Source organism: Argopecten irradians, chromosome 7 (assembly GCF_041381155.1).
Source record: "Argopecten irradians isolate NY chromosome 7, Ai_NY, whole genome shotgun sequence".
Lineage (NCBI taxonomy): Eukaryota > Metazoa > Mollusca > Bivalvia > Pectinida > Pectinidae > Argopecten > Argopecten irradians.
The window spans coordinates 38,518,243-38,535,343 of record NC_091140.1 but is presented as its reverse complement, the minus strand read 5'-3'; the positions used below and the strand labels follow the sequence as shown (position 1 = coordinate 38,535,343).

Below are 17,101 nucleotides of genomic sequence, written 5' to 3'. Positions count from 1 at the left end.
CTCAAAATGTTAAAATTGTAATAAATCGTCGAGGAATGAATGAGAAATTACTCTTTCATATGTGGACATGAAGGATTTCTAATTAGTAAATATCTCACCAATAGAAATAATAACGACGCCAACTAAACAGGTTTACATTCGGGTTTGATCCATTGTGTCATTTCGCTTGTCTCCCACAGGGATTGAAAACCTATTTCTATGCTTGGCAATCACTTTCCATTATTATCATTTTAATGAGGCTTGATTAGAATAAAATAATATCTATGCTTCTATGAATAAAAAAGCTCCTGCATTTCCCTTTTCAAATTAAGATGAAATTATAGAAATATAAACCATTAGGTATCCTGCCAGATCCGTGTCATTTCAAGGTTTTTAGAGAAGTAAGTGTACTTGTGTAACCTCATAATTTTATCATCCATCCAGTGAACTATGAGTTTTAAAACCATTCAACAGATCCTTTCATTCGTGTTCTCTCTTTCTCTCTCTCATTCCGTGATTGTATCTAAATCTAGTTTGTGTTGTCATGGTGGAGATTTATGAATTATTGATTACATTTTAATATTATTTCCGCTGAATTGTTTTTTTACTATTCAAATATATCAGATGATGTGCATGTACATATTATCATGGTCCATTTTACTTCACTGTGTACTACATGACTCCCGATATAATGATCGATGACTTCCGATATGTGGTCGATACGTCTCCCGATATGTGCTCGATTACTCCCTATATGTGTTCGATGACTCCCGATATGTGGTCGATGGCGCCCGATATCTGCTCGATGACTCCCGATATGTGGTCGATACGACTCCCGATATAATGATCGATGACTTCCGATATGTGGTCGATACGACTCCCGATATAATGATCGATGACTTCCGATATGTGGTCGATACGACTCCCGATATGTGCTCGATGACTCCCGATATGTGTTCGATGACTCCCGATATGTGCTCGATGGCGCCCGATATATTGTCGAGATGATTCCCGATATGTGCTCGATGACTCTTGATATATATACTTGTCGAAATATGCCACAAACGATCAACAATCGCATGTTAAGAGGACTTTATTTAATTATCTTTGGGAAAAAAATCAGTAAATGGAGCTTGTATACGTCAATTTCATCTAACGGTTAGCAATGGTATCGTGTCTGCAACTTCTAAATCCTTTATAATTATCAACAAAATCTAACAGATATCATAATGAAGGCATTTCAATTGGCAGTTACTTTCCTGTATGTACCTGGCTTGTTTTAGAAAATCTTAAACAGGTGCTGCAAGCTACTGTGACCACCGATATGTGCTCGATAACTCCCGAAATGTGTCCGATGACTCCCGATATGTGGTCATTATGACTCCCGATGAGTGGTCGATATGACTCCCGATATGTATTCGATATGTCTCCCGAAATGTGCATCATGACTCCCAATATGTGATCAATGACTCTCGAAATGTGCTCGATATGGCTCGCGATATTGTATTCGTCAATTACCGATATATGTCTGATAACTCCCGATATATAATTGATAGCTCCAGATATATGCTCTATATGTGCTCGATGACTATCGATATGTGATCAATGACACCTGATATGTGCTCGATGACTCCCGATATGAGCTCGATGGCTCCCGATATGTGCTCGATATAACTCCCGATATTGTATTCGATGATTTCCGACATGGGACAATGACTCCCGATATATACTAGTGGAAATATACCACAAATGATCAACACTCGCATGTTAAAAAACTTTATTTTCCGTTTTCATTACAGGGAATTATAAGAAAGAAGATTCAGTAAACAGATTTTCAAATCAATTTTCTTTTACGGTGATCAATGGCATGGTGTCTGTAAATTAACTATTAAATCATCTAAATTTATCAACAAAATCGTTATGCAAAATGTAGTTATGATAATTGTATCAGCAGTTACTTCCCCTGCATGTCCCTGGTTTGATTACAGGATCTGCAGTCAGAAAGACTGCAAACACTATTAAATTAATCGTCGTGGAACTTTCCTGTACAAGACATATTAAATTGAATGAATTTGTTTTATTTTGCGATAGATTTTAAATTGTCCTATCTGTACAATATTCTTCTTAGAGATTACATAAACCGATAGTCTTACAACTGGAGATGAATGGGAAAATTTAAGAGATACGCCTCCTATTTCATTTGTTCTATTCGCAGGGGAGTTATCTCCCTTACGTATAGGTAACGACTGTGATGCTTTAAATAAAAAAATAATAATTAACATAAAAACTATAAATATCTATATATTTTTGTATGTTCTGTGCTCTCTGCGTAACGACAATAGATATTAGTCGTACTTCAAACATGGACTATTTTAAAATGGTACTCAACACAAACCAATAATGTACGGGAACTGGAATTGATTTGTTACACGTTCAGATGAACAATTGATTAGTTTTGCTTTAGCAAAAATCGTTGTTTGTCTTTATCATTTATCTAGATTGGTTATATCTAAGGATTTTTTTTCCGTTTTTTCCCCATTTCTAGGGATATATTGCAGGTAGGGGCAAGGCACATAGGTAATAAACGACTGAGATATTGCAATTTATTTTTTTCGTTACAGCTGTTACATTGTTTTAAGAAAGGAAAGTGTTATCCGCATTGCACCCGTTAATTTGAGAAATTCACTCTCATACGACACACAGGTACAAAATAATAATTTTATTTAAAAATAACATCTTAAGTACTCAAATTGATATGAGAATCAATTTCCATCATAACAAAATATTTGCCCTAATATCAAAATATTATGTTTTTTAAACAAAATTATATGCCCATGACTAAGCATGTTGCATGTTTAAATTAATTAAAGAAATATAAGTAAGTGAGAAAAGCTCTGCTAGAAATTATTGGTATCATCTTCATTTGATTCGTATTCAAAACAATCGTTAGCTTAGGACCAAAATGAGCATCGTCAGTAAAAATTTAAACTCGTAAATCCGCCCTCCAACTATCATATACATTTGAAAAAAAAATCAATCGCGACATCTCGGAGTAATTTCCGACAATCTTAGGAAATATTATATTTCCGATTATTGCCGGAAATTTCTCCGAGGTTGCTAAAAAATATTTTGGATGTTGTTATCTCCCTTTGACTAATAGTGATTAATTGTCAAAATATCAAGGTAGATAGGAAATAATGTTGAATTTCAATTACAGATTATCTTATATTAAAGAAAACATAATAATATTAAAACAGCTTAAAAACTTATTACAAATTAAACTTTCCAATCTTTAGCAAGTCTTTAGCAAATGAAATGAATGTTTACTTAATCATCAATATTTTTTTTTCTAAATCGGGAAAGGTTAATTATGCATTTGATAAGCAGTAAATAAAACAAAACAATTAACATTAAATCACGCACCATTCCATCAGCAAATGTACTCGTCACACTTAGATCATCAGTAATCGTAGAGTACTTTTCACCATTAAAAGTTAATTCGTATGACAAGCAAAGGAATATCCTAAACAAAATGGAACAAAATAAATTTTAAAAAAAAAGTGATGAATGATTGTCATGAATCCATTATCATATAAATAGACATGGAAATTGTCCACGCCATTTGTTCTTATGGAAATCAACTATGTCTTTGATATGTAGTTCAGGGGGAACAGTCTATGATGATTTTAAGGGAAGCAACCCATTGTGATAGTTACAGAACTTCCTAAAACAGCTCCCTAGGGGGCATTCTCGATACTCCAGGGGTTCCGATCAATTACGATCTCTACACCCCTGGACTATCTCATTGTGAAATTGAAGGCAGTTCAGCAGAAGACATTTGACCAATCACAGACCAGCACAGATTTCCTTTGAAGACTACAGAGAGAGTGACGCCCAACTTCAAAGCCACACTGTCAACAACAGTGTACCGTTATACGGCTCTTTTGATGTACTTCAAACGACTAAATTACCTGTTCTGTTCTGTTGCCTCCTGTTTTACTATGAGATAGTTCAGGGGTGTAGAGATCGTAAGTGATCGGAACCCCTGGAATATCGAGGATGCCTAGGAGGTATTGCATGTTGCTCTTTTGCATTTAGCCAACTCGTTATTCTTATATCCAAGATCACAAGACCATCTTAAGTCTAAAACAGTCTTTAATATAGACTTATCCACTCACAGATGACGTTACAAAAAGTCACGTCACTTTCGATTTGCTAAGCAAACACTTAAGACTGTTTCATGATTCTGTAGTTGTGTAGGCTTCATGATTTCGTCGGATAGAACGCCCGCATTTTCTTGTTATCATAATATGTTAAACTCGCACTTTTTATCATATTCATCATATCGATGAGCTGTCGGGTACAGAATGGTCAGGTGCCTTGGGCTTAATTGCCTCCAATCTTTGCCTGATGAAGATCAGATCCATGCCGATTATCAGCACAGCTACAAAGACGAGAATGACGATGCCGACTGAACCAATACCAGCAGCCGAAGGTCGAGCATCATTCGCGCTGGTCTTTTTCCTGATGTATGACGAAAGAGATGTCTTGTTAACTGCAAGCTTCTTTTTAGTTTCCTCAACAATGTTGTCTAGTTCCTTTTTGGTGATGTTCATCAGTGAGGTATCCGGAGGTTTGTACGAGGCACACGGACAATAACACACACGCGCTGTTGTTTTCGTAGTCATCGCCGTTGTTGTCGTCATTTCTTCTGTAGTTGTTGTTGCTTCTGTAGTTGTTGTTGCTTCTGTTGTTGTTGTTGCTTCTGTAGTTGTTGTTGCTTCTGTTGTTGTTGTTTCTTCTGTTGTTGTTGTTGCTTCTGTAGTTTTTGTTGCTTCTGTTGTTGTTTCTTCTGTTGTTGTTGTCATTTCTGTCGTCGTGACCGCTGTTGTTGTTGGCACTAGATTGGAATATACAAATATATAAATTAAGTTTTTTTACGGCACTTTGTCTGTGTACATCAATATTCATTTATCTCGATTGCAAATTGTCACTTTGAAAAATTATTCGATATTAAGTAATGTAACTATGTATGTTTTAGCTGCACAAATATATGTTTTTTATGGGTTCCGTAAAAATGCATTTTTAGAAATAGATATCATTTAACACAAAGTATTTATACAACATTTACAAAATGAGAGGAAACTGTGAGGTCGAAGCTTACAAGGAATTTCATGAAAGCAGTCCTCGTCAATCATTCCGTCCAAATCAAAATCCGGTATGTACAACCCAGAACTGATGTGATTTTCTTTATCTAAAGCAAAAGTACATAATATTTTAATAATCTAATCAATCAGTCGGGTATATTGTTTTATATGAAACAATTATAGATAGGTAAGAGTGTATGTTAATTTATCACATAAATAGTCATACGGTCATGTCATAAATATTGTCAGACATATGTGTACTGACACTATTGTGACGTCACAGGTAGTTTTGACGTCATCATCTTTATATGACGTCGCATGATTGTCTTAGTACACGGTAAAGTCGCCTCCGAGCCGGATTTCCAATATTGAGACAAAATTAAAAAGTTTCACTTATATTTCTATTTAAAATGTTATGTGATAACTAGAGTCTTACACTCGTGACTATGTTATATGAAATTTATCAAACTCAATAAATAATTTGATATGCCACTCGCCTAATGGCTTGTGGCATATCCAGATTATTGAACTCGTTTGATAAATTTCATATTACATACCTACTCATGTAAGATCCTCTATGTATATTTCGCGGTGATATATATTCGCGATTTTGCTGATGGGACATTGTAAAAATATTTAAAATTCATATGTGAAACCATTATTTCCGTGTCTTGTAATATTAACATTACCAGTTTGTGGTTTTAAAGAACATCATAATACATTTGACGAGAACTGTGGAGGATACTGTACCGTAGACATAGAACTCCTTGACTGAGATATCTTCGTCGGTTAGTCCATCACAGTCGTTGTCGACATTGTCATTAGTGTTCGTTTGCTCTGTCGGAGAACATACCTGTATACGACAGAAAAACACTGCAGTAAATTAAACTCAAGTCTTCATTCTTACACAAACTTTTACATTTTCGCCGTGCCAGCTTTCAGTCTGTTTGTGGTGTTTTGTTTTTAAACTCTACTTCTTTAGTCTTCTAATAATTATTATTTTATCAAAATACTATCATTGCGGAGGTCAACTGAAAGAGAGATCAGCGCAAATCTCAACGCCGAGATTATTATGATTCTATAGTAATTGAAACGTGGGTTTTTTCGTTAATTAAGAAATAAATAGAATTATGTAATTTTGTCGCTGTACATCTAATTATTTGTAAATCAAATTTAACACTTTTCGGATTTCGGAGCAGGCATGTAGTTGCTTTATTAATAATAGATATAAGGCGTAAATTATTGAAATTAATACAATGCTTTTAGCATACAAACCACAGTATTGTGGTATTTTCCAAACGAGTAGAGCAGATGTGCAAGCGTTATTAATTTAATTACAGAGAAATTGATCATACTGTAAACACACTTTTGAACATGTTAACGATGTGATGTCACATGCTAAACCAAAATCATACTAAGAGCGCAATCTAGCCGTGCGTTTCATTTGCAGGTTCGTTCCAGTTGTATCGAGATACGAATCTGCTGTATCGTAAATGGAACGCGCCGTACCAGTCGAACCAAACCGGTAGAAGTGGTTCTTTTCAGAAGCTTTTTCAGGATCCACCAAGATTCCTAACTATAGATTTTTCATTTGTCATCGAAATGTTTTCTTTGTTGAAAACAAGACAGAGAGTATTCATATCCGATTGAATTACATGGATTATTTATTTCAATGTATACCGAAACTATTTCGGTATTACTTTTATATCCATTTTATTGCCAACACCGAAAATACTTGGCTTTTATATTCGAAGCTTATCTTTCATATGAATGCCGCCATCGTGGAAAAATCCACACACGTTCCATTTGGTGGTGCCGTATCAATTTAGCATGGTGCATGGTGTGACCAGCGGTAGAATTACTACTACCGTTAAAATATGTTTGTTTAAAGTAATTAAATGGAAGCACCTTAATATATTAACATTTATACTTACAATATTGAAGTAGATAAAAAAGGAATTCGTCATAAAGTCAATTACATCCAATTGCAGTCAATTGCACCCGCTTAATAAGACCACTCTTTCAGGGTTACAAATGGTCAATATCAAGATACTTTGTCCTGTGAAAAAAAACCATTTTCGTGGTCGTTTTGGTTTGACTGTATATTCTATTATAGTATAAGTGATAAACCAAAACGTGGATGGGATATATACCTCTTCAATTCTAGTCATTTTTCTTCCAACTGAAGTACAAAGTTGCGTATCATCGTCACTACCAAACGTTATCAAAAGAAATGGGTTTCTGGTGTATGGTATGATCAAGGCTTTTCCAATCAAGGTATTCACTCCATTTTTCATCGTCAAAGATTGCACTGTTCCGTCTTCTTTGGTTAGATTTCCCATCGAGCCATTACTTGGCAAATATGATTGTAGATATATTTCGTTGTTGGTGATTTTGTACGGAAAGCGTACATACTGATCGTAAGAAAGATGGGATGTAGCTACCATTACAACCATACATCCATCTTTATTTGTATTCAGTTTTAATGCAACAACAAGCACAGGCTTGTTGGATTCGACTGATGTAACGTCCGATGTTGCATCAAAGTCAATGTAATTCCCAGCTTCGTAGATAAGTTTTGTTTGTGTCACAGTTCCTTGTCCAGTAACAACCGTGTTTCCATCCGTAGCCACAACACGTATCAGGAAACCAACAGGTATCCTATAGTTTACTCCCAAGGCGAAAATTGGAGGAATTTGTTCAAAGTACGAGGCTTTAGATCCACCTCCTCCACAGACAACCGAGACTGGCGCATTTGCCTTGATGAAGGCGCCAGTAAAGTCACTCGTTGATGAGAACATGAGAGTGTGAAATGAGTTAAGATTTTCACTAATGGAGCTACCTGAACCATAATCCACGGTACCAACAGAGACAACTAAGTTGTTCATGAAGGGAAGTTTCACTAAAACACTTGTAGTATTGTATAAAGCAGTCACTGCGCATGCGCAATATCCTCCGCCATCACAATACGTTAGAGCGTAGTACTCCAACCCTAGAGCCTCGATCGGAAGTGCCATGTACGTTGCTATATTACTCGTCCCATGCAGAGTAACACTCACCGTGTATTCCTTGTTTGGGAATGACAAATGTGTACCATGGTGATATATACCGCTTTTATTCATTCCCAAATCTAGGCATTCGTCATCGTATATCAATGATTTAGTATTTGATACGGGCCTTTCTGTCACTGTACACGGGGGGAAATGTTGTATCTCCAAACCGGTCCATAGAATCCCTTCAATATTCGACATTAAATCCACAGTAAATGAAGTCGGAACGTCCAGAAATGGAAACACAACGAAGAAACGGTATCCTTTTTCATTCTTCTGAGCTGTTGGTAGAACAAGGAGAAGATAGATAGTGTCAATTATTCATGCTTCACATTATAATTGTTTACTACCGAGGAAATGCTTTTCGCGTTTTTATATTTTGACTGTTATAAGAGCTACTCGATAACATTGGACCCTCAAATAACCTTGCTCTACGTTTTTAAAACTCAATAAAGAAATGAAATAGCTAAACTTAATTGAGTGCAGTGTTTTTAATTGCAGAACAACTTTAAAAAAACAACTTTCAAAATTAAAATGATGCTGCTGATTGTAACTACCCATACCGTTAGATAAAACATGATGTAAAGTGTATTTACATCGGAGAAAGCTCAAAAGAATGTAAACAGTCAATATCTGTATTAAAATCATGACATAACAGTTTATAATATACAGGTGAGTTCTTTCGTATATGCATACAATGTTCGTTATTTATAACCATATTTATTATTTGTAATTTCTTTTTATAATGATTCAGTTTTGCATAATCGGCATAATCGGGACGACTAGAGAGCACAAGAGAGTCTTGAATGCGTAATCCACAGAAGTGTATAACTAAACACAAGGAAAGATGATATTTTATTCATTTCAAAAGAAAAAGTATTTTCAGAAACGAGTTCAATAGAAAGTCATTGACATTCTTTCTTGTGAATGTAATCTCCGTTTTGTACAATTTTGGTAAGTGATAAACAGTGGACAGGTATATGTGAACATGTGTCGGGCACCGAATTTGAATACTGTTAGAGAGAAAGAAAACGTCGGTCTTCGACAAGGGCATGTCTCATAAACGATTCTTCAATTACTGTATTTTCTAAAATCTCATTTGAATGCTGTTTCACTTGTAATATAAGCTTTAACTAATTAAATAGCTTCAATTGAAATCATCAGCGAAAGTCGTTTTCTTGTAATTGTACAGAAAATGGGTCTGTAAAATATCAATATCGGGATAAACCGAGTGAGTTTGATGTAACAGTAACTAATTCATCACTAATTTGTCAAAATGAACTAGTCTAGTTTTTGATTTAGAAGAGCCTAAATGTGTCTTCAGGGGTGAATAAATTAATAAAAGTGTGTAAACCTCAATTTAACACAATTAACAACAAACACAAGTGCTGGTTTTACTTACAAGAAAAGTTGTTGCTGCAGTCCTTAGTTTCATCAGGATAAACCGTATCTGTAAAATATAAATACACAAAATCGGTTATTTAATCAATCTTATTTTGTCTTTGCATATACAGAGTTACCTCTATTATGGATAGGTATCCATTGTTACGTCATCATTGCGTGAGCAGTATTTACGTTGTTTTCTCTTGAAAGAGGGACGTGACGCTAGCAAACACAAGCAAACAAACAAGCATGACGTCACAATAAGTACCTACCAACAAGGGCAAATAACTCTGTAACATGTAAATACGAAATAAATAACATATCAACTTGCACCAGTATTGATAAGCTAGAGTCGTGTAAAATGTATGAAAAAAACTTTATGTATTACAAATGTCGGTATAATATTAATTCTAACACTACAAAAACTCCTAGTAAAATTCATCAAATGTATTTTGTACTAACCTTTACAGTCATCTTCATCTATGGAATCATCAGAATCATTATCGATACCATCGCCGGGATAAACAGGGGCCACGTCATTCTGAAATCGATAGATTTTATAAAACAGCTTTCGAGTATCCTCCCTACTGTCATTTCCACACTTACTTTCAAAACAATGTACTATAGTATGCTTTTTTGTTAAATTAGCCAGATTATGGTTTATTTGAATGATATTTATCAACTCAATATATGAAGAATCGAGTTCTGCAATCGACTGACAAGCATACAACTGAATCTATTAACATAATCGTTTAGAAGACAAGATGACGAAGCGATATTTTTTCCGTGACATAATATTTTCATTCTGATCCAACCAATGTTAAAGTACGCGATTGATACGTCTTAAAAACCGCGCAATATCATTAAAAAATAGAGTCTATTAACCCGACAAACTCGAGCGAAAGTTATTCATTTCTGCAAAGTAATTGTATGAAATGGCGTCGAGATACAAAGAAATTTGTGAATACATTGATTACATATGAGGTAATATAAGTTTCTCTGCGTACTATAACACAAATTAGGTCACTTAAATCTATGATAACTAATAAAGGCTTCACGTATGGAATTATAGTTTTACCCAATTCTATTGAGAGTTGATGTCCACAAAAAGATGATTGAATTTTAGACTTACGATAACCGTATCGAATGAGCCCAACGAGAACCCTATCTGCATTGTTAGTCCCGATGCCGTATTACTTGAGGCAACACCAAACATACTGAATCCTCCATTTTTCGTAATGATAAGGTTTTTATTTGTTTCTTGGTCTGGGAATCGGAGTTGACTCGCAAATAGCCGTGAGTTTGGGAAGTAGACTCTGTCAGCAAGTTTATTGTTTTCATTGTTAATGAATATCTCTGTCTCTTCCTCGGCTGAAAACAGCGTCATTTCCATGTTGTTGAACCTTTCTGTTGGGTAACTAAATGTTCTTTGGGCTACATACTCATTTACCCGTGGTATAAGGAACATTGAAGAGGTGTGTGTCTGGTCACTGAGCAAAAACATTACAACAAAAACAGGTTTATCTGCCGTGATGTACAGAACATCGTCCTGTTCGATACGTTTGTGGATCCAGCGAATTTTTTCAGTAGTTTTTACTTTGTTGTATCCACTTATGTGAATTATAGTTTCAGGTTTAGCCATTATTCTGATAAAGGCGCCGTGTGTGTTGCAGTATGGTTGACAGGACAAGACATATTCCTTCCCCCACTTGGTGAAAGGTGGAAGCTGTTCAATTAGAAAATTCTCGTTCCCATTGACACCAACTTTAGCATTTCTACTGCCACTGAACACAGCAACGTTTTTATCAGCACTTATGGATGTGCCAGTCAGGTCACATTCGCACTCTATCAGGGCAGTTTCTGTCGGTGCGAGATCTATAATAAACTGTTCTCCTTTCTTGTATTCTTTACCACCAAAACTAACACCAGCCACCTTTTGAGTATCAGGAAGTTTAACTTTCACCTCTGCAGTGTCGATAGGATGGACAGCGGCTATGAAAATCTGGCACACTCCAAACACTTCACAGAATGTAACAGCGTAATACTCAGCCCCAAGATGCCGTCGATGAATCGCGGTATATCCATCACACATATTACCTGCTTCGTATGTCACCATGACATTTAGAGAGTGATCGGGAACATTCCACATATCAACGCCTACAAAGTGACTTCCTGTGTTACTCTTTTCTGTTCTAAAAGCACATGTACTGTTGTATGTAAACGCTCCTTCGAAAGTTTGAAATTTGTAGTTATCATTACCGATAGGCACATATTCATCAAATGTCGTTGTAAAGCTTGGCAGAGCAACGTTTCCAATAACATGTATACCAGACACTTTAACTGTTATACTTGGGGAAACCGATCCAGTATTGAAGCAGACAATTACATATTCTAGAAAAAAAAGATATTGGTGTTACATTAAGGCAAATAATATCGACAAAATAACAAAAAATGTATAACTATTTTCATCAAACGCGAAAGGTAGGATTGATACTGATTTTGGATTCAGATTTCATTTCTATTAAACCTTCGAAGCTATTTTCTTATTTCCGTAACGATAAAACGGAATAAACAGAAGTTTTAAACGAAACTGGAAGCTATTATTGACAGCCACTAATTTTCAAAAATAATGCTCCGAAAGAAGCATGACAATGACATGACATTGTTCGACAGTCATCAAGTCATTTCTACATGTCATACAAAGTGAGGGTTATTCTATGATACAATAGAACATTGCGTTATCAATAATGATTAGTTTTAATTCAATAATATGATATGTCATTAACTGGTAAACTCTATGGATCATCCGACATTTTTTTGAGATTGATAACGTTACTGTACCCCATTTGGTACAAATTTGAGATATCTTTTGCGATATTTTCAATATGCATTCCTTGTGATTCAATGTTTGTTAGTTTCTGACAAGGCCTTCCTTTGGGGTGTACGTCCACAATAAAAAAAACAATTATCGTCGTAACTGCAAGCTGAAAATAGACTGGTTTTATTCCTCACTACGTCACTTCCGGTTTTGATACATCGAGATGACCCCTTTTGGTACATTTGCTTTGATATTCTCGATTGGTGTGCTGAAGTTTTAATGCATGCACTTTGATCGAAAGGTATGGTATTCATTCATCATTATGTGTTACTTTCTTTGATATTTACCGACGATTATTTAAAAAGCACTGCCATTCAAAACTCTACCTAAATCTGGCGAGTCGTTTCCCGTATTTTTCAATGAAATTGTAAGACGGTTTGGTGTTCCAATAAAAAAAATATGAGGAATATCCACTACACTTCTACATATAAACTGATTTAAGATAGAACATACCTCTTTTAGAGTATTCTGCAATCTATATTCCCGGTAAATACCAATTTTCCAAACTTTTTGAAATATGTTATCAAAACGTAACATGCACCTGCTCATTTGCATATAAAATTTGATATAACATGCCTTAACAGTCCATATTATAACTAGGCCTATACTATATAAAGATCTATCCAGTATCCATTCTCCAAATGAAGCATTAGAAATAATGCAAATACATAACATAAATATAAGATATGGTATCTTGTTTTATAAGATCCTTTTATTAATTGTACCATGTACGTAGTGTACATTACATATTGTGAATAGAACTTGTTTCCGTTTGCATTTAAAAATGTATGTAACCTTAAATTGTGCATGTATTTAATCTGATAAGACTATATTTAGCCCTCAATACACAGGTTATGTATACTTGTACATACTTGCTGAAAATCTTCAGCAACTGTATTTTGAGGTTAACGTCATGTTATCTACATGAAAAAAGAAAATAACCAAAATCATACATCTGGTTATATTGGGTAATAAAAGATGTGCTTTTTTGTGTATTATGTATGTATCATATTTAATTATAATTTCATAAATTACATTACAAAATGTATTTTCATACTCTTCTTTTTTAATTTTTTTACAACTCATTATTGATGTTAAAAGGTTTGCATTACGAAACATTACATATTTAAATTCCCCCATATCAATTTATTAAGAGGATTCAAATACATGTGATTCATGTATATTTATTTTATAGCATACATTCATATATATATTTGTATGATAAAACAAATATCATTTAATTCAATTCCTGGGTATATAAATCACCAATGTCTATACAATGTATATCTTTTCTTCTGTTAACTTATTACATGTAAATCTTTAGCTACACGTAAATCATTTTTACCTGGAAGTTTATTTGTAAAATGGTAAAATTGGGATTAATATATCCTCTCAATTTGTACTGGAGGACCACAAATAAGAAGTTAAGAAAAGTCCTCATAATGGTCATATCAATGCAATCATATTGTATTTTTACCTGTACATGGTGCATTTTGTTCTCTATAGAACAAAGTTACCCTATAATTCAGCCATGGTTGGATATTTTTAAGATCATTAGCTCTGTACCTTGTATATTTTTTCATGTATAATTTTCTATTTTTTTTATGTTGCAGGCATGGAAAACCCCAGAATATAGGAAGAATTTCTTGAGGCTACACATACTTTTTCTATATGTAAAAACCAGACAGTAAATATATATATATTTATATCCTTGCTATAAATCCGGATCATTAAACCACAACCGAGCACCTGGCCTGGTAGATCGTTTTAGTCAGCAATGTTGAGGTATGCGCATTGGTAGTAAAACAAAAATGACGAAGCGGGATGTTTGAATTGCGGTGTTATACTCAGAAAAGTGACGTATCTGCGTTAATAAAATAAGTATCGTTATGGAAATGATATCCGAAGAATTTTAGGGGTATGGAGATTCATTAAATGTGTTTACTATTGTTGAAAACGGATAACAATGTAGCATAAAATAGCCGTCGAATGGCTCTACGGCACCAACTGCTAACATTTACGACCCTTTCATCCATTTCGATGTGGGCATATACGAATATAAATGGACGATCAATGTCAAATTTGAGCTTAAATTGTCATTTTGTACTTGTATTTTCACATCACAATAGTATAAATAACAAAACACAGTAACTAGGATTTTAGAGGGGAAAACCCGAATTTTGTACCAAAAGGGGTCGTGTACCAAATGGGGTAGGGTCACGTTAACTATCATCTTGGATAAGATGTATGCAATTGTTCATATGTGGTCATCGTTAGTACATATGTATATTTTTCTGTATTATGATTGACTGTATGGAAAATAAATTTATTGTTACAACAGTTAGCTGGCCACCAGACCCTTAGTTGTTGATAAGACTTTCTCAGTAGAGTTCTATTCTAGATCATCTCCCCCTAGTTTGAAATCAGACATGTAGTAGAGGCAAAAATAACAAAGCTAAATTTTAGTGATTTTTTAAATATTTTAGAGACTGATGGCCAGTCTGATGGTTAAAGGAGAGTGGATGATAATGTACTTACCATTCTCTAAATAGCTTTGACAACAACCAATGGTAGCAAGTGTGCAAGTGATGAATAGCGGAAACCATCCTGTATGGTCATTTTTCTTCCGTTCGTCACCCTATCAATGGCAATACCTTGGTATGTAAAATACATTTTAAGCGATGGAAATAGAGCATTTATGGTTTTTAAATATCAAGATGTATTCTGCTGATTAAACATCACCAACGTATATCTGCTCTTCCTTTTTCCTTTCGTACATTTATCAAAACGAAAATTCTATGGAGTGTGATGAAGCGTGTCTGTCATCAGATTAAAAAGATAAGAAAAAAAATATCTGATATGGTTTCGGATGGAAATCCCTATTGTATGCCTACCAATAGCTTTTATCATTTGTTGATGACCTTGCCTTCATGAAGGGTCAAAGGGGTCCAATATTTTTAAAGCAAAAACGAAAATTTAAATGGCAATGGCGGAGGTATCGCACATTGAAAAAATAATTTCCTTCAAATCACTTTTGTCCACTATCAGTGTTGCTTTCCTTTTGAAGGTTAGGTATATAGGATTTAACATGGATTTAAAAACAAAACATAAATAAAACGTATTAAAACTATCCTCAGTTTCATTATTTATATATTTATTTATCGCACATCGGACAGAAATTTCCCAAAACAAAGGTGGGCATTTTAAGCCGCATGGTTCTCTGGGTTATCAATGACATACATTATTATTTATATATTAGGACCAGTTTGACATAGACATTTTATTGTAATGGCTTGTTCAGTGGACCATACCAATAGGAGTATATATATTTCATAATTGTACTTTGTACCCAGCTGATAAAGTAAATCAATATGTTCAACAATGCAATGCTTTGTGACATAAAGAGTGCTAAAGATTGATTGTGTAATGAAATACACAAGTGATTTTCTGTAATGAAATTCAAATGTGACATCTGACAATGATATGGGTTTACATTCTACATTGAATCGATAGGACGCTGACAGCTACTATATAATGTCGGTGTGTGGGGCCTCGTGGTAAATGTGTCTTAAAATAAAAATGTAACACTCTTCATTTCACACCTCCGAGTAACGAGTTAGAATCTAGTAATGGCAGTTGTCAAGTACTGACTGTATATGGGTTGTGCTTGCGATCTCATTCGTCAAACATAAAATCATCAAAAAAGAAATTTCGGGGAAAAATTGTTCACTGCGAATATATAAAACGGTGCATACAGAAACATATATATCCAGTAGTTTCTGCTTATGAATAAATGGGCGTTAGCATTTGTTTGTTTCATTCGACAGCGATCATTTTTAGCCGTTACATCATTTCAAAATGCAAATTTTTACCAATTGTTTTGAATATTCATAAACTCAATAGTAATTCTTAATTTTTTTGAATTATAGATTTATCATGGCACCGTGTAGCACTGCCGCCCTTTCATTTGAATGACGATGTATTGTCAATTGATGCACAACAACTCAATTGTTTTATACTAATAACTGTCATTCTGTATTTTTATCCAGTTTGCAATTACAAAGTTTATTGATTATATTGATTCCGAACCCCCTGTCCCGTAACACAAGACGGGGGGCGGTATAGGGAGATGATACATTATTCAATTATGATAGTCACAGAACAGCAGTATAATATACGATTAAATTATTTATGTTTCACGTATTTGACAATATCATCACCAAAGGTTCTCATGTAAAATGCAGGAGTGTATTATTGTATCTGATACAGGTGTATAGGGTTCCATGGTTTCGTCAGACAACGGCGAACGCTTTAAATAAAAGTTAAACAAATACTGTATTACATTATATCCTTTTTCACCTTAGTAATAACTCATACTTAATTACTATATACAATCATATTGATCTGAATATACGTCTTTCCTCCTGTCGGAGAAAGGCATATGTTTAATATGAAACCCGAAAATTGGGCTGGGCATTATACCTTCTATTTTCGTTATGTAGCGGGGGTCGGAGATAGCAGAGGTACTTATGTCTTCTTATATCATACCACTATAATCGTGTGTTATTATGGAATAGGTCGATAAAACACACGTTATGAGTTATCATATAAAGCATTTAAAATATAGTATTCTCCAATCTCTGTATGTTTCACTTTTTATTAAC

At 34.5% G+C, this 17,101-nt stretch overlaps 1 protein-coding gene across 1 annotated transcript in view; it reads right to left on the bottom strand.

Annotated features, from left to right (window-relative positions):
* Nucleotides 1-1,746: 1,746 nt before the first annotated feature.
* LOC138328372 (uncharacterized) overlaps nt 1,747-17,101 on the bottom strand; it is a 29,720-nt gene continuing 14,365 nt past the window's right edge. Inside the window, exons 2-9 of the mRNA XM_069275156.1 lie at nt 14,976-15,075; nt 10,692-11,950; nt 10,022-10,100; nt 9,579-9,626; nt 7,280-8,457; nt 5,877-5,979; nt 5,144-5,233; nt 1,747-4,879 (exon numbers count right to left, since the gene is read on the bottom strand). Coding sequence (XP_069131257.1) covers nt 4,320-4,879; nt 5,144-5,233; nt 5,877-5,979; nt 7,280-8,457; nt 9,579-9,626; nt 10,022-10,100; nt 10,692-11,950; nt 14,976-15,075 — 3,417 coding nt within the window. The 3' untranslated portion in view covers nt 1,747-4,319. The remainder of the gene's footprint in view (nt 4,880-5,143; nt 5,234-5,876; nt 5,980-7,279; nt 8,458-9,578; nt 9,627-10,021; nt 10,101-10,691; nt 11,951-14,975; nt 15,076-17,101) is intronic.